The 27467-nt window shown below is 58.1% G+C and overlaps 4 protein-coding genes across 8 annotated transcripts; 1 reads left to right on the top strand and 3 right to left on the bottom strand.

Moving 5' to 3' along the window:
* Positions 1–881: 881 nt before the first annotated feature.
* MTA2 (metastasis associated 1 family member 2) lies at positions 882–9798 on the bottom strand. 2 transcript variants are annotated; one of them, XM_019414677.2, is made up of 18 exons: positions 9119–9798; positions 8315–8382; positions 7528–7621; positions 5801–5918; positions 5597–5660; positions 5322–5439; positions 4921–5023; positions 4644–4743; positions 4317–4505; positions 4139–4213; positions 3955–4013; positions 3638–3735; positions 3379–3518; positions 2891–3119; positions 2598–2687; positions 2192–2310; positions 1934–2082; positions 882–1714 (listed from the first exon to the last, which is right to left on the bottom strand). In XM_019414677.2, the coding sequence occupies exons 1-18, from the start codon at positions 9144–9146 to the stop codon at positions 1549–1551; spliced, it is 2007 nt and encodes a 668-aa protein (XP_019270222.1). In that variant the 5' UTR covers positions 9147–9798; the 3' UTR covers positions 882–1548. The 2 variants fall into 2 exon arrangements, with proteins under 2 accessions (XP_019270222.1, XP_019270223.1); XM_019414678.2 differs by lacking the exon at positions 9119–9798 and adding an exon at positions 8845–8977.
* A 122-nt stretch (positions 9799–9920) lies between these two features.
* EML3 (EMAP like 3) lies at positions 9921–19345 on the bottom strand. 4 transcript variants are annotated; one of them, XM_019414674.2, is made up of 22 exons: positions 18977–19345; positions 17981–18152; positions 17655–17909; positions 17444–17557; positions 16334–16401; positions 16045–16168; positions 15654–15824; positions 15387–15456; positions 15190–15300; positions 14849–14944; positions 14307–14462; positions 14010–14151; positions 13439–13590; positions 13231–13356; positions 13016–13147; positions 12481–12548; positions 11889–11977; positions 11720–11817; positions 11503–11590; positions 10879–10977; positions 10455–10475; positions 9921–10360 (listed from the first exon to the last, which is right to left on the bottom strand). In XM_019414674.2, exons 1-22 carry the CDS (start codon positions 18996–18998, stop codon positions 9948–9950), a joined length of 2787 nt encoding a protein of 928 aa, XP_019270219.2. In that variant the 5' UTR covers positions 18999–19345; the 3' UTR covers positions 9921–9947. The 4 variants fall into 4 exon arrangements, with proteins under 4 accessions (XP_019270219.2, XP_019270220.2, XP_019270216.2 ...); XM_019414675.2 differs by having other exon boundaries at positions 17655–17906; XM_019414671.2 differs by having other exon boundaries at positions 10031–10360; positions 10455–10585.
* Positions 19346–19695: 350 nt separating this feature from the next.
* Positions 19696–21673, top strand: ROM1 (retinal outer segment membrane protein 1). Its single transcript, XM_019414680.2, has 3 exons — positions 19696–20407; positions 20800–21046; positions 21164–21673. The coding sequence occupies exons 1-3, from the start codon at positions 19818–19820 to the stop codon at positions 21380–21382; spliced, it is 1056 nt and encodes a 351-aa protein (XP_019270225.1). The 5' UTR covers positions 19696–19817; the 3' UTR covers positions 21383–21673.
* Positions 21674–21822: 149 nt separating this feature from the next.
* On the bottom strand, positions 21823–26551 carry B3GAT3 (beta-1,3-glucuronyltransferase 3). Its single transcript, XM_019414681.2, has 5 exons — positions 26276–26551; positions 24979–25153; positions 23175–23535; positions 22683–22973; positions 21823–22326 (listed from the first exon to the last, which is right to left on the bottom strand). Exons 1-5 carry the CDS (start codon positions 26355–26357, stop codon positions 22228–22230), a joined length of 1008 nt encoding a protein of 335 aa, XP_019270226.1. The 5' UTR covers positions 26358–26551; the 3' UTR covers positions 21823–22227.
* Positions 26552–27467: the final 916 nt, after the last annotated feature.

Below are 27467 nucleotides of genomic sequence, written 5' to 3'. Positions count from 1 at the left end.
TGGTAGAGTGCTCAGTTCCTCCCGATACTGCCGGGGTGTAAGCTCAGAATGGGGAGAGTAAAGGAGCTGGGGAGGCCCTGGGGACAGAGAACATGACATGGAGAAGACTCTCAGATGGGCTAAGCAGTTCCTGCTGCGGCTGTCAGCGCACAGCCTCGGACTGCGGAAAGCGCCCTGGACCTGAAGCAGACATCTCAAGATCCGAAACCTTAAGCAAAGTCTCAACTGCTGAGTCTGTTCCCCTATCTATCTCTAAAGTGTGGAAGGAACACGTACAACAGGCTTAACCTCTTATTCACTCTCCGAAGGTGCTCCTCCTGTTGGGCCCTGCTAAGGCTTGTTTCCCAAACCCAAAAAGGCAGGAGACAGCACTAGAGTGGAGCTCAGGCCAAGGCAGTTACTGAGGCTGGTCTTGGGAATCCTTGAAGTGGCAACTTGTGCAAATAAACCACAGAGCTGGGTGGTAAGATACTGCAGTACCCCCCCCCCCCCCAAGGTAGGCTACATCTTGCCCTGGCTTCCAGCAACTCCCAGAATTTCCTGAGAGCTAAGGGTTGGGAAATAGAAGAAAAAGCACCTCCACGCCTCCCTTCCTGTGGAAGCCACCAACCAGAGTCAGCTGATTCTGTTTTGAGTGAATCTGTACCAAGATGGAGCTTGAGTTCCAGCACCACAGGTTGCTGGGGAGCAGTTTGGGTCCCCCAAGAAAGCTAGCAGGAACAGTCTGCCTGTCCATGCTGCCTATCTCAGAAAGCTGCCCCCAGGGCAGGCACCATCTGTATCTTCTTTCTTATCCCTTTGTCCTTTATTCCAACTGAAGACACCACCCTCCCCCCACCCCCCCCACCCCCCACCCATGGCAGAGAACAGCTGAGCCGGGAGAAGCTGAAGAAAACAGCTTTTTATTTGTTACTATAAGAACCAATTACAGAATCCGAGGTTAAAAAAACGGACAAAAGATCTTTATTTCTGAGAATTGGCGTACAAAAGGCAGAGGGGACAAGGCGAGGGAAGGAAAAGAGAGAGCATGGGCTGGGGCTGATGCCAGCTTAGGGGCCTCAAACTCCAATTAGGAAAGTCCGGACACCGGACAGGAAGAGAAACCCCCATTAGAAAAAAAAAAAAGATATAGTCATGGCAGTGCACGCCCCCCTCCCCCAACCAGGTACCACCACCTCCTATCAATTTACTCTTCCCCTCCCCCATCCCCTTTCAAAAAGGGAGGCAAAATTTTTAAAAAATTAAAAAACCCTCCCCCCCAAAACTGTCCAAGACAACTGTGGGTCCTACCCCCCAAAACAGGCTAGGTTCCCACAATGGACCAAGTTCCTGCAGTGTGTCCTCCACCACCAGGCATGGAGAAGCATGGGACGGGGACGAGCCTTGCAAGTGGTAACACCAGAGGGCGCCCGACCCCTCCAAGGACACACACTTGCTCCCTCCCTCCCTCACTCCTCATTCCCTTTGATACTAGAGGGAAGGGAGGGCGGGTGCCCTGGGCACCCACCCTCTAGCTTTCAGCCCACCTCCCTCCCTCCCCGCAGACGCTCAATCCTCCAGGACAATAGGCTCATTGGTGCTGGCAGGATGTGACGGTGCAGACAGTGGGACCGGGGGCCGCACTGCAATCAGTGGTGGCTTCACCTTCAGGGGCAAATTGGGCCGGCGAGCAGCTCGCCGCATTTCCAGATGGGTCAGAGCCTTCCGCAGGGCCCTGGCCAGGAAAAGAAGAGTGGAATGAAGGCCAGGACCCTCAAGGTAAACCTCCTTCCCCATTCCATGCCATAGTGTGCCTTCTGGCCCATTCTTTCCTGGCACCCCCACCCCGTACCCAGTCTTCTGGAGCTGGTCTTGTTCAGAATTCCTATTATCCTTACCCACCAACCTGGGTTATCAACCTCTCAGCCCCTCCTACGGTGGGTGGGCTCCCTACCTGGTATCCTTTGTGGCCACAAACACCACAGGATTGGGAGCATCAGCCGGGTTTAGTTTCTGACGCTTGGCTGCTGGCTGTGAGCTTGAACGAATCCCTGAGGCCAGAGGCCTTCCATTGGCAGAGAAGGGGACCCCGGCTCCTGACATCTGGAGAGGAGGGGTGGGTGCAGGCAGCACAATGAGAGAGGGCTCACAGATCCCTATCAGAAATAAAAGCCCGCCCAATCGGCCTGGCCCACTCCAGCTGTCAACTCACAGTCTCATAGGCCCGTTTCACCATAATGCCCCCCAGACCCCGGTTCTGGGTCAGCTGGTTTCTGTTGATCGGTGTCTTGGTACCCCGAGGTGTTTTTGGTTTCAGAGGTGCCTGGGCCACTGCCAAGAAAAAAACAGGAAAAAACTTGGAGAAATTTCATGTTTTCTCTTCTGTATGTAGTTTCCCTGGGCATCCCCAAAAGCAGTCTGGCAACTACCACAGGAATGTGGCCTTAGCTCACTATGGTAATATTGGACAGTCTATGAAAATCGTTATTAACCTACAGGAGTACAGTTTGTTAAACTAAATCTCTTTGGACTATGACAGTAAAAGGATGACGGAGACCCTGAAACCATCTAACTGGTTCCCCATCCCATACCCACAGTCTGGTTTCCCCATCCCATACCCAAATCTTTGACAATAGTTGCCAGGGGCAGCCGCACCAGAGGGTGAATCTTCAGTGGAGTTTTCGCAGCCTTAGGAAGTCGAATGGAGCCTGGAGAGCAAAGATGACAGCTTTTGAAGGGGCTTCGCTACTCAGGCCTCTCCTACGGCCAGGAGCCACATCTAACCTCCTATCAAACCGCTGTGGCCTGCTGTCCCTGTGGTCATTAAACCTCCAGAGAAACACTGGTCTCTGCTCTGCTTTCTGGCCAGAGCACCCAGGCCTGCCACTAGCCCCACCGCTCCTGCCCTTACACTCTGCCTTGATGGCATTGGCATTGATAGGGGCATAGGGTCGTCGGGCAGCCCTCCTCGGCTGTAACAGGTCCCTGCACATGCGTCTGGCAAGACGGGTCAGCTTTGTGGTCTGAAGCAGGAATGTTTGCCTGTTCTTAGCCAGTAGCTTGGCCCGGTTGGCGCTGGTCGTATAGGGGGAGAGACTCTGGGCTTCAGGTCGAGACAAATGACCCCTCGAGTGTGGCTCCTGGAAGAAAGACATAGGAAAAAGAGAGAACACGGATGGGCACTGGGGCTCCCTTGTTTCCTTCATTCTCTGCAAAAAGCAGTTTATTCCCGCCTGATCTTTTTACTACCATCCCACCCACCCGTCTCCCCAACCACCACTAAGCACCACCTCCCCAACCCCACACACATCAAACCACCTTTTAAGGTTCTGGCCTTCACCTGAAGCTCACATCACTATGCTTACTGCTCTCCCCTGCCTATTCCCCATCAGTCCTTACTGTTGTGCCCCGGGCAGCCCCCTCAAGCTGGGTCGGGGTCTTCAGTCCCCCATACTTCTTCCAGTAGATCCAGCAGGAAGCACAGAGGCGGCACTGCATGTTGGGTGGGCCCCAGGCGTACCACTGGGCAGACTGTGTGGCTGTAGGAACACGGAGAAAAGGGGGAGTTTGGGACAAACATGCCACCTGAGCCCCTTAGGTCCTTGGCCCAGAGAAGACCTCACCCCCCTCAACATCCCTGCCCCTCCCTGAAACTCACTGTGGCAGCTCTCGCAAGTCAGGCCCTTCTGGAATCCAGCCCCATTCATGCCAGGTTTCGAGCCCACAGAGATGATCTGGTTAGGATTTGGCTTAGTACTGACAGGAACAGTGTGGGGAGAAACCAGGAACCGGTCAAGAAAGAGAATCCACGTCCACCTCCTCCCGATCATTTGACCCTCTGACCCTGACTCCTGCCGTGGTCACCACCAATCACTGAGAAAAGCATTGCTGGGGGGGGGGGGGGGGTGCGGGGGCAGGGAGGGTGGGGAGGGAGAAAAAGAAAACATGCCAGCCTCCCCCACCTACCACACTTACTAGGTGGGGATATAGACTTGTTTCAGTTTGCTGTCTGCTTCAGCAGCTTTCAATCTTTTCTGCAAGAAGGGGAAAAAAGGAAGAAAGAGAAGGATCAGAGCACCTCCACAGGACGATGTCATCAACTTCGAAGGCAGGGGTGAGCAGGAGGCCCCTGGTCCAGCCTTCCCAGCCCAGCCCATACCTGCTGAATATAGCGGTCTGTGGTTTTCCACATGTAATAAAACTGGACTATGCTGGCGAGTGACTTCCAAGGCAGCTAAGGAGGCAGAGGGAAGGAAGCTGAGCTGGCATCTGGCTCCGGGTCCCCGTTCCCTCACCTGTCGTCTCTTCCACCTCTCCTGCCAGCCCCGTCCACTTACAAAATCCTGGCGAATATCATTGAAATCCTTGCCGTACTTCTCCAGGGCCTCCTCAAACAGCATGGCCTCCGAGGCCGACCACTCCTCCATCTCGTCCCGACACAGCACTGGGCCTCCCTGGGGCACCAGGGTCGACATGGCCTTAGCCAAGTCGTAGCCGTTCCTCTGCAACGTATCCATGGCATGAAACTACCGGGAAGGTGGGAAACAATGCGGATGCCCTGAGACCCTCCACACCGGGCTTCTCAGAGACCCTTCCTCTGTCCCCAGGCTCTGCAGGTCCCCACAGAGCCCAGCCTGCCCGACTTCCCAGCAACCTCTGCTCACCAGCGTGATATCTCGGGAGGCAGCAGCTGCACTCATGTGCAGGCTTGGCTGCCGAATGGAGCTGCTGCAATCTAGGGCTCTTGCGAAGGTCCCCACGGCCCTAAGGGAGATATTAAGAAGTCAAGAGAGAGAGAAGAAAGCATGAGTGAGCTGAGGAACTAAGCCAGATAAGGAAAACCACGCAGGCCAAAACAACCAGTCTAGTCCAGCTCTGAGAATTCGATGCAGAGCGTCCACACCACCCCCAGCCCGTCTTGCCCGTCCACCCACCCCTCACCGGGCCACCACGAGAAACTGATCAATCTGCCGGTCTGTGAGAGGGTTGTCCGGGTCCCAGACCTTCATCTCCATCTTCTGTTGGTTCCGATTATCAGATTCTCCTGGGGAACAGGGCAATGGCAACATCAGGGAGAGGGAAAGGAGAACAACAGGTGCCTTGACACAACAGCACCTCGCTCCCCCCGTGCCTCTGGCGTGGATTCTATCAGCCACCTCAACTCTCGGCCTTTTCTTCCCGACTGTGCCCACTGGCCCCTTGCAGGTTCCCAAGGTCCCAGCTTGTCAGGGCGATGGCACAGAGCCGTGAAGGCCGTGGAGCCTATGACTCCGCAGCACGCCATTCACAGCGACTACGACGTTACATGACTCAGGGGCCGCACGCTCCGTCCTGTTGCTTACCCTCTGCCAGGCGATCTGGGATCTCAGCTTGGTATTTGCAACCAACTCGGATCTCCCCCTGATCGGCTAAAAGCGTCTTCTGCACGGGGTCGAACACCAGTGAGTAAAAAAAGCAGTCCTGGAGCCAGGAAGAAAAAGTAAGCGGGCGGTGGGGAGCATCCAGCGTTCCCATGACAGGCGGTCTGTGGACCTGAACCTCATTCCAGTCCTACTCTCCTCTTGCCTTCTGGGCACACCCACTCCCCTCCTTCTTTCCCCCCACACCTCTTTCTCACCTCCTTTTCCAAGTATTGGCTCAAGATGTCGGTCTCATTCAAGAGGGTCACGCTGCATTTCCCCCTACAGAAGAGAGGTCCGAAAACCCTAGGTGAGCTCCTCATTCCTTCTCCACAGCACTTCCATTATGCCACCACGCCCCTCCTCTCCATCTTCTAAAGAAGTGCACACCGGCCACAGTGGCCCCCCCGATTGTCCTATACCTTATGTGGGTGGCTGGTAACGATTCAAATTGCCGAGAAAGAAAAAGCTCCCGGTGCTTCAGTTGATGTCGCTGCTGCTCTGACACCCCTGGCTGCTTTGATTCCTCCTCAAACTCCCCTGGGAGATTAAGGAGGAAGAAGTCAAGTCAGAAACTAATTCAGAAAGAAGCCACCTTGGAAACTTTGACCCGGGGAAAACACTTCCTATCCCAGCTGGCTTTTTTTCACATTCCCCAGGCATCTGCCGTTTATACCTACAGCCACCAGCTTTCCCACTGAGCCCTCTCCCCCTAGCCCTCTCCGCTGTTCCGGGCCTCCCAGCTCCCCATCACCAGTGCCTTGGGAACAGCTGCTGAGAGTACAAAGAATGCCACAGAAACCCATCCCAAACCCAGGTACCAACGCTCAGATGCCACTCATAAAGCACAAATCTGCCCACACTAGGCCCAGCAGGAACATCACACTCGTCTCTCCTGCGAAACCAGCCTGAGGTTCAGAAACCCAATATGGTGAACAACTGTCACATAAGGTTGTGTTTACTAGTTTTTCTTTTCAGAGTTCAGGAGACTCTTTGCTCTTAAACATCAGGCAACCGTAACAATCCTTCACTGTCCACTTGACTACTAAGTTTGTGGGGCTTCCAAGGACAGTATTTCCCAAGCCAGTGCCAACACCTTCCTTCCCAGGAGCTGCGACTTGCCCTGAAACCCTGGTGAGAAGGGTTAACTTGGCTGAGTGCCACCCAAAGTGGGAGGGGGCAGGAGAGCCACAGGCCCAGGCTCATTGGTGCATTGTTCCCAACCTCAGGGAGAAGGGGGGTGGGGGTGCAGCGGGCTCCACCCCTCGCCTGTGTGCTCCGGAAACCCTGTGCGAAACCCTGTGCTAAGGCAAGGGGGGACCACACCCCCCACCCCTTCTGATTGGACAAGGCCAAGGTCAGCCCCTGCCAGATGGGGCTGGAAACCCCAGAGGGCCAGGGAACTTGGTAGGCCTAGCTCCTTGTTAACCCCTTCGTGCTCAAAGCAGCCTGAAATAAGGCAAATAATTTAAGAAGGAGGAACAAGAGAAAGAGGAAAGAAAGCCAAAGCAGGAAAGGGAAAATCAACTAAGGAAAACAGGAGGTAATTTTTTTTAAAAAAGATAAAATCATAAAGAGAAGGAAGAGAAGGCAAAAGGCAAAGATATAAAATGGATTGGAGAAGGACGGAAGAGGTGGGAAAGAGCAAAAAGGGCAAAGATAACTTTCCGAGCTTCCTATTCTGCCCTTTCAATGTATTCTCACTACCTTGCGACCACAAAATTAGGCTGCTTCCCTGTCCTGCAAGCTTCTCAGTACAACCTCTTCCTCTTCACCTTGACCTTTACAATCACCACCCATTGTCCCAATGTACCCAAAACCGTCCCTCAAGGGTCCTGCTTCTCTACAGCTCTTCTTCCTCCCTTATTTAAATACTATCATCTCTTTTCCACCTATCGTTCAGATACACACACTCCCACACAAGTCATATTCTGGCTTTCCTTATCATCGTCTCTCCACCCTGCTTCCAACCCCAACGTGTAAAAACAGGCCTCCCTCTGGAGACCAGGCATTTCCCACCCCCAAACTCACACCCGGGCTTTGGGCATGCTACCAGGGGAAACACCTGCAGGGACATGCCCAGACCTCAGATCATGGGAAGGGGGAGGCAGGGAGGGTGGGGGTGGGGTGGGGGTACGAAGACACTCACTGGCATTGCTATCAGCCAGGCTGTTGAGGCTACTAGAAATGTCCCTTCGCCGGAAAAGGCACACAACCTTTGCCTCCACGTTTCCATTTGCTGTCTAAGGCGGGGGAGGAAAACTGCAGTTAAAATGGGTTGTTTTAAAGTGGAAACACATGAAGAAGAAACTAAGCATGAAGTAGTTTCTAAGGGGTGTAAATAGAAAAACCCAAGAAACTATGAGGGTTTTTGTTTGTTTTTTTTTTATAATTTTCTTTTTTTAAGAGACAGAGAGCATGAGCTGGGGAGAGGGGAGGTGGGGAGAGAGAGAGAGAGAGAGAGAGAGAGAGAGAGAGAGAGAGAGAGAGAGAATGAGAATCTCAAGCAGACTCCACGCTCAGCATGGAGCCCAACTCAAGTCTCCATCCCACAACCCTGGAATCGTGACCTGAGCCAAAACTGAGTCGGACCCTCAACCCACTGAGCCACCCAGACACCCAAAGAAATTACAAATAAAGAGACTCGCATTTAAGGACAACTTCCAAACTTTTTTCCCCTAGACTTTCCCTTTCCTTAGCCCCCAAGAGAAGGAATAGGAAAGCTCCCACCTAGCTCTCAAAAGCCTTTCCTGAATACACTGAATGAATAAATGAATGAATGAATGAATATGAATGGGCACTTAGGATTAGGGCTGGTTTTTCTCTGGATCTCTCTCTCTTCCACCTGAAGTTAGTGACCTCAGAAAAAAAAAAAAAGACCCCCTGGAGGGAGGGAGGTACCCGAAGGGGCAGGGGTGGGACTCTGCTCCACTCACCTTGTTGAGCTCCTCAATCCGTCTAACCAGGTAAGGATTGCTGGAAGAGTTCTCAAAATAGACGTAATCTGTAGGAGGGGGTGGGGAAGCACCGGGAAGATCAGAGGAGGAGATGGGAAAGCCAGAGCACCAGGGTCTGAGAGAAAAGAGGCCTGAGGGGACCAAAAGAATAAGGGTCCAGGTAGAGAGAACGCTGAAATGTGGAAGTAGAGAGACTACGAGAAAATGAGGGATTTCCCCCCCGCCACCACCACCCCTGACCACCGAGTTCTAATATCAGATCTTTCTCTCCAAAGTGAGCCTCAACGAAGAGACAAGAAGCAGGGGGTCCCCCTGCAGTCCCCACAATTCAGCGATGGAGTTGCACCCCGGCATCGGCAACTGTTCGCTCCAGTGCCCTCGCCTTTTCGAACCCAGGCGCACAATAACGCCCCGGGGGAGAGGAAACCTCCCGGCGGTCTCGCTCAGGCGGCAGAGCAGACGCCTCGGCCCTTGGTGCCCCCTGCCTGCCCTGTCAGCTCCTTCCGCACCACTTTCCCAGGCCCCACTCCCGACCCGGGGCCCCAGACGCAGCCCCGAGAGTGCCGTCGGGGCAGCCCGCAGGCTCTCCGGGGGGCCTCGGCGCCCGGCCGCGTCGCCGTCCCCGCACCCTCGCTCCCCGTGCTCCCGGTTCCGGTTCCGGTCCGCGCTCGGGACCACGCCGCCCCGGACGCGGCTCCCCGCGCTGCCGGGTGCCGAGCCTCTCCAGCCCCGGTCCCCGACTTCTCCCGCCCCGGGCCCCGCAGCCCCTTCCCCGGTACTCACCCCCCACCCGGTACATGTTGGCCGCCATGGCCGTTCCCGCCGCCGCCTCCGGCCGCACAAAGGGGTCCGGGAGGCTCGCGGGGGCAGGGCTCGGCTCGAGGCGAAGCCCCGAGCGCGGGGCTGGCGCTTCGCGGAAGTCTCGGTCGGGCCCGCGTAGCCGGCACCTCCGCTGCCTCAGCCGTCGCGGTTCATCCCGGCCCGCGCTGTCGCCGCCGCAGCTACCGCCTCACGCCCGGGACGCCGAGGCCAGCGCCGGTCCGCTCGGCCTCTTCCGGAACAAGCTCGGCTCCCGCCGGACCGGAGCCAGGTTCTGACTCTCCCCGCCCTCGCCGAGCCCCACCAGACGTTGGGATCTGCCGGCCGCCGGGAAGGCTTGCCCTGCCCGCCTCGGGTTTCGCCTCCTTCCGGAACACCTTCGGCCGATCCGGAGAACAAGGCCCGGCGCTCGGCTCAGGTCGGAGAGCGAGACCCCAGAGATCGGCTACTTCCGGAAAAGGTTCGGCTCCCTCCGGCCAACCGCGGCCCGGCGCTCGGTTATTTCCGTTGCAGCTCGGCCCCTCCTCCGAGGGCGGGAGAGGTGTTGGGCTTAACTCTCTCCTCGCCGGAGCCCCTCAACTCCGCCTGCGGCCGCGAAAAGACTCGCGCGCCTTTGCGCTCCGCCGGGTTATTTGCAAGCGGCTTTGCCTGTTATTTGCATGAGTGGCCTACGCTCCCCTACTCCTTCCAAACTCCTCTTTTCCTTCATCGCCACCCCCACAGGGCCCCGGAGGCGCCCAGCCGCGCCCCACAAAAGGACTGGGAGGCGACTTTGCTTTTGGTTTATTGCCCCTCAGCAGGCGGCAGGAGTCAGGGCCCAGGCTGGGGCTGCCCGGCTCAGCCAGCGGGTCTCTACAGTGTGTGCGGGGGTGCCGTTCGCCCCCTCCAGGGAAACGCGCGATCGGGAATGTCTCGAAGTCGAGGAAAAGTCGGCCCCTGGTTCTGGGGGTTTCGGGTGGGCGGGGCCGCGCCGCAGGGCCGGTGGCTCCCCTCCGGCAGCGGTCAGACATCGAGAGAGGAGGCGGGGGACAGGGAGGGGGTTCGAGAGGGCGTGGCGGGCGCCGGCCCCGCGCCCCCAGCGCCCAGCACTCGCCACTGGAAGATGCTGGCGTCCTTGCCGCCCAGCGAGATGAGGTGCGAGTCGTCGTGCGTGAACCGGACGCTGGTCACGTGGCTGCCGTGACCGCCGTACACGAGGCTCGGAGCCTGGGCGGGAAAGAAGACCGAGCTGCGGCGGCCGGGGAGCCCTGGACCCGGCGGCCCCCGCCCGCCCGGCCCCAGAGGCCCCTGGAGGCCTCACCTTGGCGCGCGCGCACGGGTACTGGAACAGGTGCACTTTGCAGAAGTCGTCGGCCACGGCCACCACTCGCTCGTTGTGGGAGCGGCACAGGGAGTTGATGTCGGTGCCATCCGAGCCGTCTGGCCACACGCCTAGCACAGCAGCCGGCCTCAGTATGGCCTCCTCCCCGCGGCCACCCACCGCCCAGGCTCCGCACCGTTTCCGGCGGTGAGGCAGCCGAGGCCGCCCACCGGCCGCGTTCCAGGCAATCCTTCCCGGTCCCGGCAGCCACCGAGGGCCAGAGGGGCCTCCTGGGCTGGATCTGCCGGTTTCTTGACACCCACCCCTCTGACACATGCCCAGCATTCCGAGCCCAGTGCGGGCTCCACCTTACCCCGCACACCCCACCCCACCCCACCCCGCAAGGTTCGGAGGCCCTGCTCACCATAGACATGGAAGCCTAGCACGCAGGTGTAGGTGGCCCACTCCCGGTCTCGGCTCTCATAGCGATTCCTCAGCAGCTTGCAGCCTCCAGCCACGTCCCCTGGGGGGAGGGAGCCCACCCAACTCAGCTCTCCCCCTGCCCTCGGGTTGGCAAGACACCCACCCACCGACCCACCCACCGGGAAGGGTAGGTTGGAAAGACTAGCTTGAGGTAATGGCATGTGATCTGGTCACCTTGGTAGCCCTCAGCCCAGGGCAAAACCCAGCCCCATGCACTTCCTGAATCCTGAAGTTCTGAAGTTCCCCTAACAGCTTCTCATCAGTTCTTCCTCCCTGGCTAAGTCAATTCCTCCACACCTGCTGAGAAACTTGTCCTAAACAATCTTTTCCTAGTACGTTCCTCAACTCCCTCAAGTCCTCGTGGGGAAAGGCATGGTGTAAAACCGTGTAGGGCTTTTCAATTCACAATATTTCTCCTACCTGAACAATTCCAACTCCACTTCAGCCCCATCTCTACCTGGAGCTGCCTACATACTCTTCGTCCCCTCCCAACCAGGAGCCTCCCACCCCGAAACAAAACCCAGCCGATTACCCATTCCCCATGCTCTCCCCTACAGCCACTCACAGTAAAGGATCTCATAGTCCCCAGAATTGGACATGATGAAATTCCCATCTTTGGACCAGTCAAGGTGAGTGATGAAGCTGGAGTGACCCTGGGAGCAAGGGTCAAGAGACTAAACATGTAGCTACCATTTCCCATCCCCAGGTCCCCCTTAGTGCATGAGAGCCCTTCCAGTTTACCTGCTATGGCAATGCCCCACCCTCCACCCCGGCTTCCTCACCACACAGCGGCCAAAGCGGCTGGACTTGGCACCCTCACTGGAAACGCTATAGATGTAGATCATGTTGTCATGGGAACCGATGGCCAGGTACAACCCATCTATAAAGACAGTCACTCAGAGAGGGAAGGGCCAGGGACAGGTCTGGGTCCAGGGTGGGGGTGGCTCCCACCTGGGCTGTACCGGACCACTGAGAGCTGCTCATTGCCATCAGTGACATCAGACACGATCTCCCTGGTCTCTGTGTCCAAAACCAGCCACCTGGAAGGGAGGGGGTGGAAAGCAGGCGTGAGGTTACCCATCCTGGGCAACGTGGGGGTTGGCAAGTTGGAGAGCGTCAGAGACGCCAACAGAAAGGCTGTGATGTAGACAGGTTGCCGCTGCATTCTTATGCCAGGAAATCGGAAGACGCTAAGGAGAGAGAAAGAGTGAGGGGCTTCTGATGCCTCTAAGAAAAGAATACAGGAACCTTATGGAGTCTGTAAGCCTGTCACTTCCCTGTGTCAGTCTCTCCCATGTCCCTCCTATCCCCCACAGCTTTTCTATCCTAAGCTGCCACTCCCAGGCTCAGAGGGGAGAGTGGTTGGGTGTGATGACAGTTGCCACAAGCAGAGCAGGGGAGGCCCGGGCTGCAGAGAAAAGCACTGAGGAACGAGAAGGTGCGGTTGGGGCTCCTGAGCCACACTCCTCCCCTGCCACCCCATTACCAGGGGCCCTTCCCAAAGCTCCTGCTTTCCCCTCCCAGGAATCCTGGCTCCTCTCACCTCCCTGTGTTCAGTCCTACGGCCACAACTGCCCCGCTGGGGTGGAAGTCAGCACAGAGACCAGTCTCCTGGGAGGGGGGAGAAGGTGAATTCAAGAAGATGCCTTTCTAGTGAAGGTTCCCGGACAGACACCTCGTCATGTTGGTAACACCAAAGCCTTCTCCTCCCAAGGATGAGACAGGGAGGAGAGGGACAGTAGACCTGGGGTGGAGGCAGGGTGTCACTGGAGCCTAAACTAGGCGATACTCAACATATTTAACAACCAGAACTGAGCTAGGAGGCTGTGCCAGAGATTAACCATTTGTTGCTGGATCAAAGGGAGGTCTGGGGGTTTGGGGGTAAGGGGGAGGGGACAGTGCCTAGGGGACACTGGAGGCATCTGCACAGAAGAATGCAGATTTTGGTAGCCAACACAGCCATACCAGTACAAAGTGGCTGCCCCTGGGGAGAAGGAAGAGGGATGCTGGGGAAGGAGTGGTGTCCACAGAAGCCATGGTGGGTGTGGCACTGGGGATCCAGGGACACGGGGCTCTACCTTGAGGTCAATGCTCCAGGCCAGCGCATGGCCCTCCCCATCCCACAGGCAGAGTTGTCGGTCATGGCCACAGGTGAGAAAACGGTTCTGGAAGGGATGTGTGCAGAGCCCCCAGAGCTCATCCGTGTGACCCTGCAGCAGATCACGGGCTGTTACCTCTGCCCCTCCTCAGTAGCACTTCCCACCCTCCTCCCTGGAGCCCTTGGCCCTCCAACCTGGATTACAGGGGAGAAGCCCTGCGCCAGATCTCCCCTCAGCAATGCATTCTTCGTGGTTCCCACCAGCAGCTCGGAGCCCAGCCCCTCAGCAATGGCCCGCACAGCCCCAAAGTGTTCAGGGATCTGCAGAACGGTGGCATGAAGTCAGGGGCCCCCTGGCCATTCCTCTCCCCACTCCCTCCTTCGACCCCAGGCTAGCCCTCACCTCAGCCTCCTGGAGAGCCACCAATCCCGGCCCCCACTGGACCAGCCGGCGGTCCCGTCCGCCACCACTCAGTACAGTCCCATCCCGCCGGAGACACAGGGCAAAGATGGAACCTTCGTGAGCATGGGCCTGGGCCACAATCCCATAGGTCTCTGTTGGCAAAGTCACGAGTGGGTCATGCTGTGGGGGTACAGGGAAGTGGGGAACAGAGGCAGCCTTGGCCGTCACAACACAATAATAACTCCTAGCCGCTGAGCACCTACTGAATGTGATCTCTGATCCTCAGCTATTATTTTACCCACTTTACAGACTGAACAACCGAGGCTCAAAGAAGTGAGGTAACTTCCTAAAGGCCACGCAACTAGTGGCAAAACTGGAATCTGAACCCAGGATCTGGCAGACGCCAAAGCCCCAGCCGTGTCGCCCCTACCCTTCCAGCCGGCCTTTCTAGAGGGTCCACAGAGATCTATCAATTCTCATGGTTAAAAAAAAAAAAAAAAAGGAAAATCCTCTGTTTCCCACAGACCCTCTGGGGTACTAGACTTCCCAGGTGCCACCCCCAACCACATACCTTTGGCCCCACCCCTGCCTGGGGTCCTGGCATCTGAGAGGCTCCGTCCCCAGGTGAGAATGTTCCCCTCTGAGTCCCCAGTAAGAATGTCCCCATCCGGGAGGAACACAAAGCAAGGGACAAACTTGGGTTTCTTGTATTTCTAGGGGAGAGAGCAGAGATCAAAGGGAAGGCCAAAGACTGAAAGTCACAGACCCTTGCCAGCTGGGTGATATCAGGGTCTAAGGTATTCAGACCAATGCTTCCATCCCCACTCTGTCCTCCCCCCACCCCACCCCACACCCATCCACGCCTCACCCCAAAGACACCCTGTTTCCGGGTGAGAGTCCCGTTCCCAGGAACCCCTGCTCCTCCACTCCAGTTCCAGAAGTGGACGTGCGATTTCCCACTGGTGACAATGCAGCTGCTGTCGCGAGGGCTGAAGCCAACGGCCAAGACTGAGTCATTTGTACTCTGAGGGGAAGATACCAGATTCAGCCACCCCAAGCCCTGAGCACCTTCACTTGACTTGACTCTTCAGTTTGCAGCCTGACAGCCGGTCTGCTGATATCCTGAAACCCGAGGACAAGCCTTCCTTCTGGACCCAGACCCTGGTCCCCTCAGGGCACCCCCTCCCTGTCACTCACGATGCCAGAACCACCCTAATGCCTAAGACATTATCCCTCGGGAAGCCAGAACTTCTGAAATCCCCGTTTACAGCCTCAGAGAGGCTAGGGGGCTTCCTCCAGGTGACCCAGCCAGAAAGGAAGTCAACGTATGGGTAAGTCTGCAGCTCTCTATACTTCACTGCCCCCAGGCCCCTAACCACGGTGCCCCGCCAGGCCGCCTGGACTCCTCACCTTGATCTCAGCCAGCTTTGTGCCCCGGCTGCAGTCCCACACGGACAGCATGTGCTCATTGGAATCATCCACCACACAAAGAAAAGCACCCTGATCCTGAGAATGGGGGACACATCGGAGGGGCCGAGTGAGGGCTAGAAGTCTGTGGGTTCATGGTCATTAGGCAAGGGCTGCCATCACAAGTTGAGCGGGCAGGAGAAGGGGACACCTGCTCCTTTCTCAGGAGAACCGGCGGAGTCAGGTTCAGGAAGGCCAGAACTTCTGAGGCTTCCCGGTGAAGTGCAAGAATGAGGTTCCTGGGCAAGGAAGATGGGGGTCTAGAGGCTTTGGGGTCAGCTCACCGCAACTGAAAAGGCCAGGGCTCCCACGCCCCGCTCGAAGGCCCCCAGTCCAATCTCCTGCAGCTTCAGCAGTGTCTCTGAGTCCCAGACGTGAACCACAGGCTGCAGGGGCTGGGAGAGGAGAAGGGGTCAGGGGTATGAAGGAAAGCCAGGCTGGAATTTCATCCTGTCTGCCTGGTGTTGGGCTTTGGTCTTACCTTTCCATCTTTATCCACTCCAGCTGTCTGTCCTGAGGCTACACGAACACCATCGGGGTGGACGGCCAGACTAAGTGGGGGGAGGAGACACTCTAGGGAAGGGGGTCGGTCTCTCAAGACCCTTCAGGACACCTTCTCCATGCTTGCAGAGCAGCAAGGCGACTCTACTCTCCTGCTCCTCCACACCGACCCAGACCCTGCTCCTGCCAAGCCCACCATCCCCACGCCTAGAGCCGCCCACCCACTCCCAGGTCCCAGGCCCCTCACCATCGAACACAGTCCGTGTGGCCCCGGTAATGTCGCTGGCCGCCACCTCCAGGACCCCCTGGGCCTCCCTCGGGCCGGTACAGCACCACCACACAGGCGATAAAGTAGACCACCTCCCCAGAGCGCAGCACAAACAGATTAGAGCGGGAGTCACGACCCCTGTACCCGTAACTGGAGTGGGGATCACAGTCAAGGAAAGGGTCAGATCAAGGGCAGAATGAGGAAGAGGGGGCAACGGAAGCCCTTCTGGCTGGCAGCACCATCGGCAGAGGGTGGTAGGGGAGGATTCAGAGGGCTCCCTGATCCCGCAGGTCCAGGGGGAAACCATAAAGAAGGGGGGGTTCCCAAGATGGTTAAGGTGGCTCCTGGGGGATTGGAGGGGGCAGGATACACCCAGTCAAGGCTGAGGGTCTCCGGGGGTGGGCCGCTGGGCAGCTCCTCAAGGCTGCGGATGCCAGACGGGATGTACATGGTAATGGGGCGGCCGCGAAGGAACATCTTCACTGAGATGCCTTCTACAGAGAAAAGGGGGGTGTCAACCACCACCCTGCAGCCTCCCTTCCAGGAAAGCCAGAGCAGAACTCTACCCACCACACCTCACAGGTCCCCCAAAATAGCTCTCAGGGCTGTCGCCCAAACCCTAACACTGTCATCCAAGTTATTCACTCCTCTGTACGTACCCAAATTGTAGTTGCTTCTCCGAGACCCAGGACCCCCGGGGCTGGAGAGGGGGTCTTTCCCCCCACGGCTGTTGGGAAGAGAGAAAAGCATAGGGATGGGGGTCAGGTCCCAAGACCTAAGTGGGGAAGGGCAGGACACAAGAAAGGAGGTTACTCCAGAGACCTACAGAGTCATCTCTGCAGGCTTTTAGTTTGCATTCGGAGCATTCGGGGCCCCAGAGTAGATGGGGACTCTCAGCTCCATGTAAGAGATGAGAAGATTCAGGCCATAAAGCTTGTAAGAGCCAGTGCGGCCGCATGACAGGAGGGAGCCCTTTCCTCTAGACTACCAGGCTTCTGGTTGACCTTTTCATTTCTCCATCGGTAAAATGGGACCAAAGTGAATCCAGAATGTACACCAGCCCTGCCTTTCAGGGATCTGGGAGGTCAGCAAGAAAGTCTTTATCTCTCAAGGGGAAAGTAACAGGTGAATTCCACAGATAGCTGTCATTAGATCAAAAACGTAGTGACTTCTCTTCTGAGAATACAGGGGAAACCGAGGACATGGCTAGAATGAACACTCAGGTGTCCTGGGGCCTGTACAGACTCTGAGACAACTGTGTTCAGCCACTAGAATTTCCCCCTTGCTCTGTAGAAATAAAGCGTGGTTGGAGGTGGGGGGGGGCGGTGAGGGGCAGTGGGGGTAAAACTCCAAAAACGGTCATCCAGGAAAATCGCGAGAGCTTTTTGGGACCTCTCGGAATCCTGGAAGGTATGTGGTGATGTGATGGAACTGAAGTCAGGGAGAGGAGGGTTCAGATCCTAGTTCTGGCTGTGTGACCCGAGACAAATGACTTACCCTCTCTGAGCCTGCTTCCTCGCCTGGACAATGAACACCATGAGACCACCTACCCCCCCAAGGATGTCGTGGGAACTGAATGAGATGGAGGAGGTCGAGGGTTTAGCACAGTGCCGGGTACACAGCAGGCGCCCCTGGGGGGCTTGTTCCTTCCTTCGTGTTGGGCGATGAGGTCCCCCCACCCCACCCAGGGAAGTGAGGTGAGGGATGTGGAAAGTCAAGAGCCTGAGCGTGGGGTGGGGCGGGTTGGGGGTGGCGGGAGCCTCGCCCACCTCTCCGTGCTCCCTGACCGCAATAACAGGTTGGCCGAGGAAGCTGCCTTCCGGGAGAGTTTCTGCCGAGGCCGCTCTGAGGGGGATGAGGAGGAGGAAGAATTTCTCCGTGGCCTGGTAGGAGCATAGTGAGCTGGTAAAGATCGTTCCCTCTCCTCGCGCTTCCCAGTCCCTCCGCCGGCCCTCCTGGCCCCTGCCATGGGACACTTACGTGTCAACGCGCTGTGGGGGCTGCACAAGCCTGAGGATCCCTGGGGGGCCAGGGGAACCACTGCTGCTGCTGCCCCCTCCTTCAGACTGGGTCCCACTAGGCTCTTCACTGCCCCCCTGTGGGGCTGGGGGCCCATTGCTCAGGCCGGGGGGTCCAGGGGACGGCTGCATCTCAACCTCTGTCTCCGTCTGGGTGCCCCGGCTCACCAAGGAGGGGCTGCACGTGGGTGGCAGTCCTGGGGGGGCTGCAGGGCTGCTGGGGAGACAGTGAGTCAACCTGATGCCCCCAGAGGCCCTCGGAAGAAGAGGGCGTGACAACCTGCCTACCTGTCCCTTGTAGGAGCTGGGGCGCCAGGGTCCTGCAGGGAGTTCGGGGGCGCCTGCAGCCGCAGCAGGCGGAGGGCTTCTGCCAGGGCCGCCTTAACCAGCTCCATCTCCTTCTCCTGCACCTGAAGCCGCCGGCTCAAGGACTGCAGGGCCTCCTGAGCAGGGCCCTCACCTGGGAAAAGGGCAAGAAGCACTCAGAATGTACCCACCACCTGAAGAAAAGGGTTGAGGGGATTCTGACTTCCCTCCGACCTTGCATTCGTCCGATAGGACTACCCCCTTCAAGCAGCCCCGGGCTTGGAGGCTGGCCCGGAGGGGAGGAGGCGGGTGGTAGAGAATCAAGGGCCTCCTTCTGGCAGGGCAGGCGAGGAGCCTGGCAAGGCTCCCTTCCTGCTGCTGTCTCAACCTCCGCAAAGACAGGGAGTACCATGGAGTACCAGGGGGAAAATATGGAGTACTGCCCAGGAACGTGGGAACCACAGAGGGAGGCGCAGCGCCGGCGCGGGATGACGGCCCACCCCAGAGCAAAGCTCAGGTCTCCAAGGCAGGCAGAGAAACTGAGAAGGGGGCGCGAGAAGCAGAGGGCGCCCCGAAGAGTACAGTCATCTGAGGGCTCACAGGACCAGGAGGAGAGATCGAGAATGACAGGAGAGGGTATCGGTGGAGACGGAGTCACAGTGAAGGTCCCAGGGTAACGGGTCAGAAGTAAAACGACCCGAAATACCATGAGAAGAGGCCCGGAATAACATAGGGGGCAGAGAAACATCGAGGGGCCCAGAATAACATGGGGAATAGGATGACGTTGAGGAAGTTCGAAATGACAGTAGGAGATCCAAATAACTAGGGAGAGCGACCTGAGGAACAGTGGAGGATGCTCAGAACCCCTGAGGCCGAGGAGCACGCGGGGACGCCGCCAGACAGCCGTCGGGCACAGGCAGCGGCCGACCGGCCGGCGCTCCGGGAAGGGGCACGCCGCCCGCCCCGCCCCGTACTCACCGGGCCCCCCGGCCCCGTCCATCCGGCCCCCGGCTTGCTCCGAGCGGCGGCGGCGGAGGAGGCTTCTAAGCCGCCGGGGCCATGGCCAGGGAGAGGGGAAGGGGAAGCACCCCGGGGCGCGCGCGCAAGGGTGCCGTGCCACCCCCCGGGGGCGCTGTCGGGCGCGGGGAAAGGGCCTGGAGGGGGCGCTGTGGAGCGGGGGCGGCAGGCTCCAGGACCCGCCGGGGCCTCGGACTCTCCCGGGGCCGCTCTCGGCTCCCGGGGGTGGGGTGGCGGGGCCGTCCGGGGCCCCAGCGCCGCGGCACAAACAGGCGCCGGACGCGGAGCCGCCAGGAAGCGCGGGAGGGGGGGCGGGACGAGATGGGGGGGGCCGGGCCGCCTGGTAACCCCTCCCTGTCCGGGCCTCGCGGCTCAGTCCCCGGGCAGGGCTAACCCGCTGACCCCCGGACCCCCTCTGGGCCTCCGCCCTCCAGGCCCTTCCGGGATCCCCGCCCCCTGAATCCCTGGGGTCCTCTCTGGTCCCGGAGTCCCTGCCCCTAGCCCCTAGGGGCAGAGCCGACCGGCCCCTCCCCACTTCCGCGAGGGGGCAGGGGCGGGGTCATGAAATGGGCCCTTAGCCCGGGGGCGGGGCTTTTCCTAAGGGGCAAGGCCAAGGCATCTCGAATTGGGGCTGGCAGGGGCCAGGGCAGCGGGTTATTAAGGATGGGGGTGGGAGGATTCCCAGGGTATTGGGGTCAGGATGGCATTAGCCCAGCTCAAGCCGGGCTGGGCTGACTCAGCACCCTGCGCCGGCCAACCCTAGTCCCTGAGAGCTCTGCTTTCCCTTGGGCAGAGATGGGAGATGGCGCCGGTGTTGCCCCTGGTGCTGCCCCTCCAGCCCCGCATCCGTCTGGCACAGGGGCTCTGGCTCCTCTCCTGGCTGCTGGCGCTGGCCGGTGGCCTCACCCTCCTCTATAGCGGGCACCTCCAGGTCCAGCTGTGGCACCTCAGCACCTTCTTGGCTCCCTCCTGCCCATTTGCTGCCCTGCCCCGGGTTGCCCTGGCAGCTGGTGCGGTGGCTTTGGGCACAGGACTGGTGGGTGCAGGGACCAGCAGGGCCAGTCTGGACGCAGCTCAATACCCTCCCTGGCGGAAGGTCCTAGGCCCGCTGCTCGTGGTTGGCACTGCTGGGGGCGGGGGTCTTCTGGTCCTGGCCCTGGGACTGGCCCTGGCTTTACCTGGGAGTCTGGACACAGGGCTGGAGGAGGGCCTGGGGACTGCCTTGGTTCACTACAAAGACACAGAGGTGCCCGGACACTGTCATGCCAAACGGCTGTTGGATGAGCTGCAGCTGAGGCACCACTGCTGCGGGCGCCACGGGTACAAGGATTGGTTTGGGGTCCAGTGGGTCAGCAGCCGTTACTTGGATCCCAATGACCAGGACGTGGTGGAGTGAGTGTCTTATTCCCCCGCCCCCCTCCTCCTGGCCTCCTTCCCCTCCTCTTCCTCCTCCCCATCCCTTGAAACCCACCTTACCCAGATAGGAAGTAAATAGAGCCTAGTGATCGAGAGACTGGGTTACAGATCTGCTATCTATCAGGTGTGTGACCCAGGGCATGTTACCAAACAGCTCTGGGCCCATTTCCTCATCTGTAGAATGGAGCTAATGGGACCGATCTTACAGACTTATTGTGAGGATAAATGAATTATGCACGCCTGGCACACAGCAAACCAGTCAGTGAAGGTCTTTTTCCTGTTTCCCTTCTCCATTCCTGTGCCCGGCAGCCTTTCCTCCAGGCCTCGACTTCCAGACGCCCTAACTCCCCTGCCCCCTCCCTTTGCAGCCGCATCCAGAGCAACGTGGAGGGCCTGTATCTGATCGACGGTGTCCCTTTCTCCTGCTGCAACCCCCACTCACCCAGACCTTGCCTGCAAAACCGGCTCTCAGACCCCCATGCCCACCCGCTCTTTGATCCCCGTCAGCCCAACCTAAACCTCTGGGCGCAAGGATGCCACGGGGTGCTGCTGGGGCACCTGCAGGGTTTGGCGAGCACGCTGGGCAGCATGCTGGCTGTCACCTTCCTGCTGCAGGTGAGTCAGCAAAGTGTCTGAGGGCTGCCTCCACCTGGGCCTCCTCGCTGCCTCCAGCTCTGGCCCCTGGGGCGGTGGACCCTCACTGACCTCTTTCCCTTTGCTTTTCCCCCACAGACTCTGGTGCTCCTGGGCCTGCGGTACCTGCAGACAGCACTGGAGGGGCTCGGAGGAGTCATCGATGGGGAGGGAGAGACCCAGGGCTACCTCTTTCCCAGCGGGCTGAAGGACATGTTGCAAACAGCGTGGCGACAGGGAGGGGTTGCTCACAGGCCGGCACCTGAGGAGACCCCACCGGAAGAGGCACCTCCTAAGGAGGGTCCACCTGAGGCCTAGTGGCCTGATGGGGAATGGGAGGGGGGAAGGGGAGGGATGGACAAACACTGAAAACCTCACAACTCCATACCAAGGCTCCAGGTGGGGGAGGGAGGGGTCCCTGGGATTAGAGGGGTTAAGGATAGTCACCGAGCTGGACTGGGGGCGGCAGGAAAACTAGGTGGCCGGGGCTTAGCCCCTGCGGCTGGAACCAGTGGGGAACAGAGAAAACACAGGGTGATGGGAAAGCGACACGGGAAGGGCTGGCGACTGCTCCTGGCACAGAGACTCAATAAAGCTTTTTGCACTGAAGCCACGGATCTTCCTTTCAAGGGGGTTGGGGGGCGCTGGGAGAATTGATTTCTGTCTGATAGAGAAGCCAGGACTCCTGGGTTTCGACTCTGGGAAGGATCTTAAATGCAAGAGCCAGAATGTGTGGAATGAAGGAAACCACAGGCCCCTCCAGCTTGAGATCTTTTATTCTGGAGGTAGGAGAGGGGGTCAGCATGCTCAGGTGGGGAGGGTCCAGCCCAGCTCCTCCAGCCCCCCAGGGCATGCCCAGCCCCAGTGAGTTGCCCGGTTGCTCAGCAGCCCTCCCTCCTGAGTGCCTGTCCTTCTGCTCCGCCCCAGACAGGGCTGACCTGGCTCAATACAAGGGCTGCTTGTCCCCAGCCTGTGGGCAGTGCCACATGGCAGGCTGGGGGAGGGGCGAAGCAGCTGGGCCATGCCCTGGGGCTGAGGGGGCAGAGGGGCCACCGCCCCGGCTCTGAGGGGTCAGGACTAGGAAAACCGGATCCTGGGCAGGCCAGGGGCCCAGTCCGCCAGGTCTGTGCCTGAGGAGGTGGTAGTCAGGGTGGGGCCTGCCATCACACCTCGACAGCTGGGTCTGAGCCTCGGCCCTGCCGCTGCAACTGCTCCTCCTGCTTCATCTTGGGCTTCTCCGTCCGCGTATGCCACACCAGAACCTGTCCCAGGAGGCTTTCGGTTAGAACTGGGCCCTCTGTGTAGAGTGGACCCACTCACCCCCTCTACACACACAGCGTTGGCTCCAAAGCGTGAATGGCAGGAGGCTTTAGTGCCTCTAAAATAGAGGCCCCTCACCGGCTCTGTGCTACATGGGTGCCCAGGGGACCACTTTCCTTCCCTGGCTCCCAGCTTCCCCTGCAGTAGTGCTGTCGGCAAGGTTGAGTCCGGGCCCTGGAAGGTCCCTCGTGGTTCAAACACCCACCCTGTGATCCTCCTCCCCAAGGCCTTACTCCACTTTCCCCCCATCACCTTGCCGTATCCCAAAGCCAGAGTGCTGCCCGCCTTCACCCCTTACCCGAGTGCAGTTAGCAGCTCGCGGCTCCAGGTCCTTGGGATCCACGAGGTGGCTCAGGAGACTGCTCTCCAGGTGGCCCCGGGGAGCAGTAGCATCAAACTGGGCGTTGGGCTTTGCCAACAGCAAGGGCAGGGCAACAGCGAATCCTGCCATATCCACTGGAAAGGGCCTGTTGGGCTCCCATGCCGTGTGGAAGCCCACAACCCGGCCATCCTGTACCCGAGGGCCCTCAAATCGCAGGCCGCCTACCAGCCCCACAGGCCACACTGAGACACCACGGGTCCAGCGCATCTATGAGAGGTCAGAAGAGACGAAACAGACACGGGGTGGCCCAGGGACAAGGGAGCAGCAGGAAGGACCGCTGGGGTCACTCTGGCCCACTGCTCCCCCTCCTCACACAGCAGCCTAGAGCAACACTGGTAACCAGGGCAACAGGCAAAGCTGGCCCTGCCTGGCCTCCCTCCCGATCCCCCCCCCACCTCCGGTGCTCACCTCTTCAAAGAGCTCCCGGCTGTAGGTGTTGTCATCATCAGCAAAGTATACGACTCCCCGGGTGCCGGCTGGAGGGGGATCCTTCTCTCCCCCGACGGCGCCCCCTCCTCTCCGGAGCCAGTCCAGGGCCCTGTTCCGTTGTTCTACACCACGGGGCCGAACCCAGCCTGGCTCACCCTCCCTGAGCCGCTGGGCCTTGGGGGTGAGGACTGCCAGGTGTGTGAAGAGGAGGCCGGAGGCCGCCAGCAGCCCGGAGACCAATGGGGTGGGGCCTTCAGCATCCTCCACCAGCAGCCAGTGCAGCCGGGGCACCAGGCTCAGCGTCTGGGACAGCCGCACCAGCTCTGCTTTTTGCACCAGCCTGCAGGGGGAGAGATGAAGAGGAGGGCGAGGGGTGGGCACCGTTTACTCACTCCAGCCAGTATACATAGCTTCTCCTGAGCCCCTTCTAGTATCCCCCGTGGTCTTTCCCCAGCCAATATCCAAACTCCTTTTCTCGCTTGTCAATTTCACACTGCATTCATTCACCTCCCCTGTTCGTACAGCCCGTGTCTGTCACTCGCCTCAACCCAAGGGCTCTGGCTGTGGGAGACTACACGTTAAGGGGCACAGGCTTTGGAATCAGACAGCTCTGGGTTTGAATGCCAGGTCTGTTACTTATTAGGTAAGACACTGGGGGGAAATGGGTCAGATCTCCCCAAACCTGTTTCCTCCGCTATCAAATGGGATGAACAGTACTTTACAACAATGTCATCTTGAAGATTAAATTATAATGACTTTCTAAAATACCCTTAGGACCAGGTCCTCTTCCTCCTGTGCTTGGGTTTCCAGATAGAGGTATTTAGAGGAGTCCTTTGCCTCCTTCCTCTCCAGGGAATTTTCCAGAGTTTAGACAAGAAACTGGGAAGGTGTGGCCCAGGTTATTCTTCTAGGCTTCTTGATCCTTCAGAACAGTCTGTCCGTCCCAGGGTTGGTGTTGCATGTGTGTAAGGGGACGGGGTTGACAGCTGGCTGTGCCTAGACGGGTCAGCCATCTGATTCCAGGGAGGAGTTAGTAGGCTCTTTAGCGACAGACCCAAAACCATGTTCCCCAGTTGGTTTGTATCAATAATAAAGCTATATTTAATTTAAAAAAAATTTAAAAAGTAGGAGTGCCTGGGTGGCTCGGTCGGTTGAGCGACTGACTTCGGCTCAGGTCATGATCTCACGGTTTGTGAGTTCGAGCCCCGCGTTGGGCTCTGCGCTCACAGCTCAGAGCCTGGAGCCTGCTTCGGATTCTGTGTCTCCCTCTCTCTCTCTCTGCCCTTCCCCCACTCATGCTCTGTCTCTCTCTGTCTCAGAAATAAATAAACATTAAAAATTAAAAAAAAAAAGAAAGGAGAGCCCTTAGCACAGTGCCTGGTAGAGAGTAAACACACTGTAAATCACAGCTGGCGTAACTGGTATGACATAAGGCCAAGGCCTTTTCTATTTCAATTGAGTCAGGGGTGCTCAAGCTTTCTCCCCAAAGGATCCCTGAGAGAGAGTGAACTCGGGCAAGCTCAACGTTTCTTTGAAACTATATGGCTCTATCTCAAACTTTGGCAGGAGCTGTGTATTCTATTTCCCAGTGTACCCCTGTCCATTTCAATGGAAAAACAACCATTTTCTCACACATCTTTGAGGAAAGATGTGGCTCATTTATCCTGTCACTTGGCGTGCCCTAGTTTGAGAAACACCCCCTGGCCCGGTGACTCCCCAGACTCCTCCCCAACCCCCACCTCCTGGCCAGTGCCAGGCCTCCTGGGCGTACCAGAGCCCGTACCTGGCGTAGGTGGGGGTAACAACATAGATAGTAGGCAGGGCCTCAGGTTCAGGGGGCTGGGCAGGGGCAGGGGGTGGGCGACGGAGATCAGCCTGCAGCTGGGAAATCCTCAGATCCTTCTGCCGAAGCTGTTCTGCTGCTGCCCGCAGGGGAGGGAGGCAGTCACATGGCTGGCCTGGTCCCAGGAAGCAGGGATGGGGGCAGAGAACCACACACAGCACGTTGAGCATCCCAGAGGGGCATAACCTTCTCGTTCAACTCCTAGCCAGTGCAGTCATCTCCTGACAACTTCCCCAACAGCCTCTTCTACATCCCTGGTGGTCTCAATCAGCAGCCCTCTCCAACTTCAATACATTCCATCTGTTGCAGCTTTCATTCTGATATCGAGCTGATCATCTGCCTCCATCCCTTCTACCTGCTGGTCCTTAATGTTGCCTTCTGGAGCCATAAAGAAGTCAATCTCCTGAAACAGGGCGGTCTTTTAAATACCTGAGGATCAAGCCTGGTCCCTAAATCTCCGAGTAAGAGGCAACATTCAATCTGTTCCCTTGGCTCTATAACCAAAGACTCATAAAATTCATTGATTCCGTTATTGGATAAATATTTATTGAATGCTCCTCGTAGAAGGCACAGCCTTAGGTGCTGGGGATACAGCAGGGAGTAAAACAGACACGGTCCCTGCCTTCACGGAGCTTTCAGTTTAGTGGAGGAGGCAGACACTGAGCAAAGAAACACATTAGTAAAATCATTACAAATTGTGATAAGGGCCACGAAGGAAACATTTAAGATAGAGAATAAAAGAGAATCCAGAAAAAGAAGAGTTAATCTAGCTAAGGTGGTCAGGGAAGGCCTCTCTGAGGCGGTGACATTTGAGGTGAGACCTGAAGGATGAGAAAGAGGCGGCCAGGAAAGAGCTGGGAGAAAAGCACTGCAGCCAGAAGGAACAGGTTAAGAGCTTGAGACAGCAATGAGCGTGGGCTTTTCGAGAAACTGTCATGCAGCTTGTGTTGGCCGGAGCAGAGCGAGCGAGTGGGGAAGGAAATGGGGTTGGAAAGGAGGACGGCAACAGATCATGCGGGGCCTTGCGGACTCTGGGAAGGAGTCTGCATCTCATCCGAGGTGCGGTGGGAAGCCGCGGTGCGTTCTAGAGAGGGGAGTGCGCCCGGCGGCCGCAGAGGGCTGTCGGAGGGCCGAGCCGGCTGAATGGTGTCTGCGCGGGGGCTCATCCCCAGGGCGGGATGCAAGGCGGCTGGCGCCCTCGGACGGGCCCGCCGCACCCCCGCCCCGCCCCGCTCACCGAGCTGCACCAGCGCGTAGAGGAGGCCGGCGATCGACACCAGGAAGTAGGCGAGAAACACGTTCTTCAGCTTCAGCTTCATGGCCGTGCCGCCGCCGGCGCCCGGGCAGGCGGGGTCCCGGGGACACGAGGGGTCCCCGCCCCCCACCCGCCAGCCTGCAGACCCCGCCCCTGCAGCGGCCCCGCCCCGCGTCCCGCCTTCCTCACGCTCCTCTCCACCGGCTCCCGGGAGCTGGGGCCGACAGCGCCCGCCCGTGCCCACTTCCGGTCAGTCTGCACACCGCCCCCCGGGTTAATTTCCGGTCCCACAGCCTAGTTCTGGGAACCACGGGAGTGGGTGACGTCATATCCGGCGTGTCGCGCTCGCGTGGCGGGCAGTCAGAAGCCTGGTGGGAGCGACGTTGAAACCTTCCCCTTGAACGCCAGTCCCTGTGTCTAGATTTTCTTATTTTCATTCATTCATTTATCAGTCACAGCACCCAGTAACAGTTCAACAAACACTCGTCACACGAATGAATGAAATCTGGGACTTCTCACGTGCCAGGCCTGGGCTCTGGGTGTCTGTCATGCATTCCTCACTAGAATCCTGACATAGGTGGTATTGTCCCCATTTTACAGACAAGTAACCAAAGTTGACAAAAACTGCGAAATCGCCATGATGCAGTTTGCTGCCCCTTCTAGATCTGTACTGTTTCCTCTGACCATTTCTTAAACAGGTGACAATAGGGGGCAGGGTAGGGGGGAGTAGGGAGTGGGGTGCAAGGCAGTGGGCCACCTCCCAAAAAATTGGAAATAGTTCTTGATGGTTAAGCGTCCAACTTTGGCTCAAGTCGTGATCTCACAGTTGGTGGTTTGAGCCCTGCCATGGGCTCTGGGCTGACAGTGTGGCCTGCTTGGGATTCTCTCCCTCTCTCTGCCCGTCCCACTTGTGCTCTCTCTCAAAATACATAAAAACATGTATTTCTTGAGCTGAGCATTCCAAGGACACATACCCTAACTATTGATAGGCACAAGCCTTCCTGAGGAGTCATTTTCCCTGAAAAAAAAAAAACCAAAAAAACAAAAAAACCCTCTAGTTTCTTATAAAATAATCTGAGACTGGTCGTCCGTCTACAAAATGGAGAGAACTATTTCCCATCACTGAAACAATGGGGAATTCATGAGAGCATCAGACTAAATAGCTGTTTCTATT

The sequence above is a fragment of the Panthera pardus genome, unplaced genomic scaffold, assembly GCF_024362965.1.
Source record: "Panthera pardus isolate Hobbes unplaced genomic scaffold, ASM2436296v1 HiC_scaffold_12, whole genome shotgun sequence".
In the NCBI taxonomy this organism is placed as follows: Eukaryota; Metazoa; Chordata; class Mammalia; order Carnivora; family Felidae; genus Panthera; species Panthera pardus.
This window is presented reverse-complemented; position numbering and strand designations above follow the sequence as displayed.

Bases quoted from the DNA above. Each gene is read 5' to 3' on its own strand.
- MTA2 (XM_019414677.2), bottom strand. From the start codon at position 9,146: ATGGCGGCCAACATGTACCGGGTGGGGG. The intron at 4,744-4,920 runs GTGAGGGGTGGG...TATCTCCCTTAG, and splicing joins CAGTTTCTCGTGGTGGCCCG to GGCCGTGGGGACCTTCGCAA. The intron at 3,519-3,637 runs GTGAGTTTCAGG...GTGTTCCTACAG, and splicing joins GACTTGCGAGAGCTGCCACA to CCACACAGTCTGCCCAGTGG.
- EML3 (XM_019414674.2), bottom strand. From the start codon at position 18,998: ATGGACGGGGCCGGGGGGCCCG. The intron at 17,910-17,980 runs GTAGGCAGGTTG...CTGTCTCCCCAG, and splicing joins CCAGCTCCTACAAGGGACAG to CAGCCCTGCAGCCCCCCCAG. The intron at 13,591-14,009 runs GTATGTGGTTGG...CTTTGCCAACAG, and splicing joins AGGCAGGGGTGGGGCCAAAG to AGACCTATGGGATTGTGGCC.
- ROM1 (XM_019414680.2), top strand. From the start codon at position 19,818: ATGGCGCCGGTGTTGCCCCTGGTGCTGCCCCTCCAGCCCCGCATCCGT. The intron at 20,408-20,799 runs GTGAGTGTCTTA...CTCCCTTTGCAG, and splicing joins AATGACCAGGACGTGGTGGA to CCGCATCCAGAGCAACGTGG. The intron at 21,047-21,163 runs GTGAGTCAGCAA...TTTCCCCCACAG, and splicing joins CTGTCACCTTCCTGCTGCAG to ACTCTGGTGCTCCTGGGCCT.
- B3GAT3 (XM_019414681.2), bottom strand. From the start codon at position 26,357: ATGAAGCTGAAGCTGAAGAACGTGTTTCTCGCCTACTTCCTGGTGTCG. The intron at 23,536-24,978 runs GTACGGGCTCTG...CTCCCCCTGCAG, and splicing joins GTTACCCCCACCTACGCCAG to GCTGGTGCAAAAAGCAGAGC. The intron at 22,974-23,174 runs GTGAGCACCGGA...GACCTCTCATAG, and splicing joins GCCGGGAGCTCTTTGAAGAG to ATGCGCTGGACCCGTGGTGT.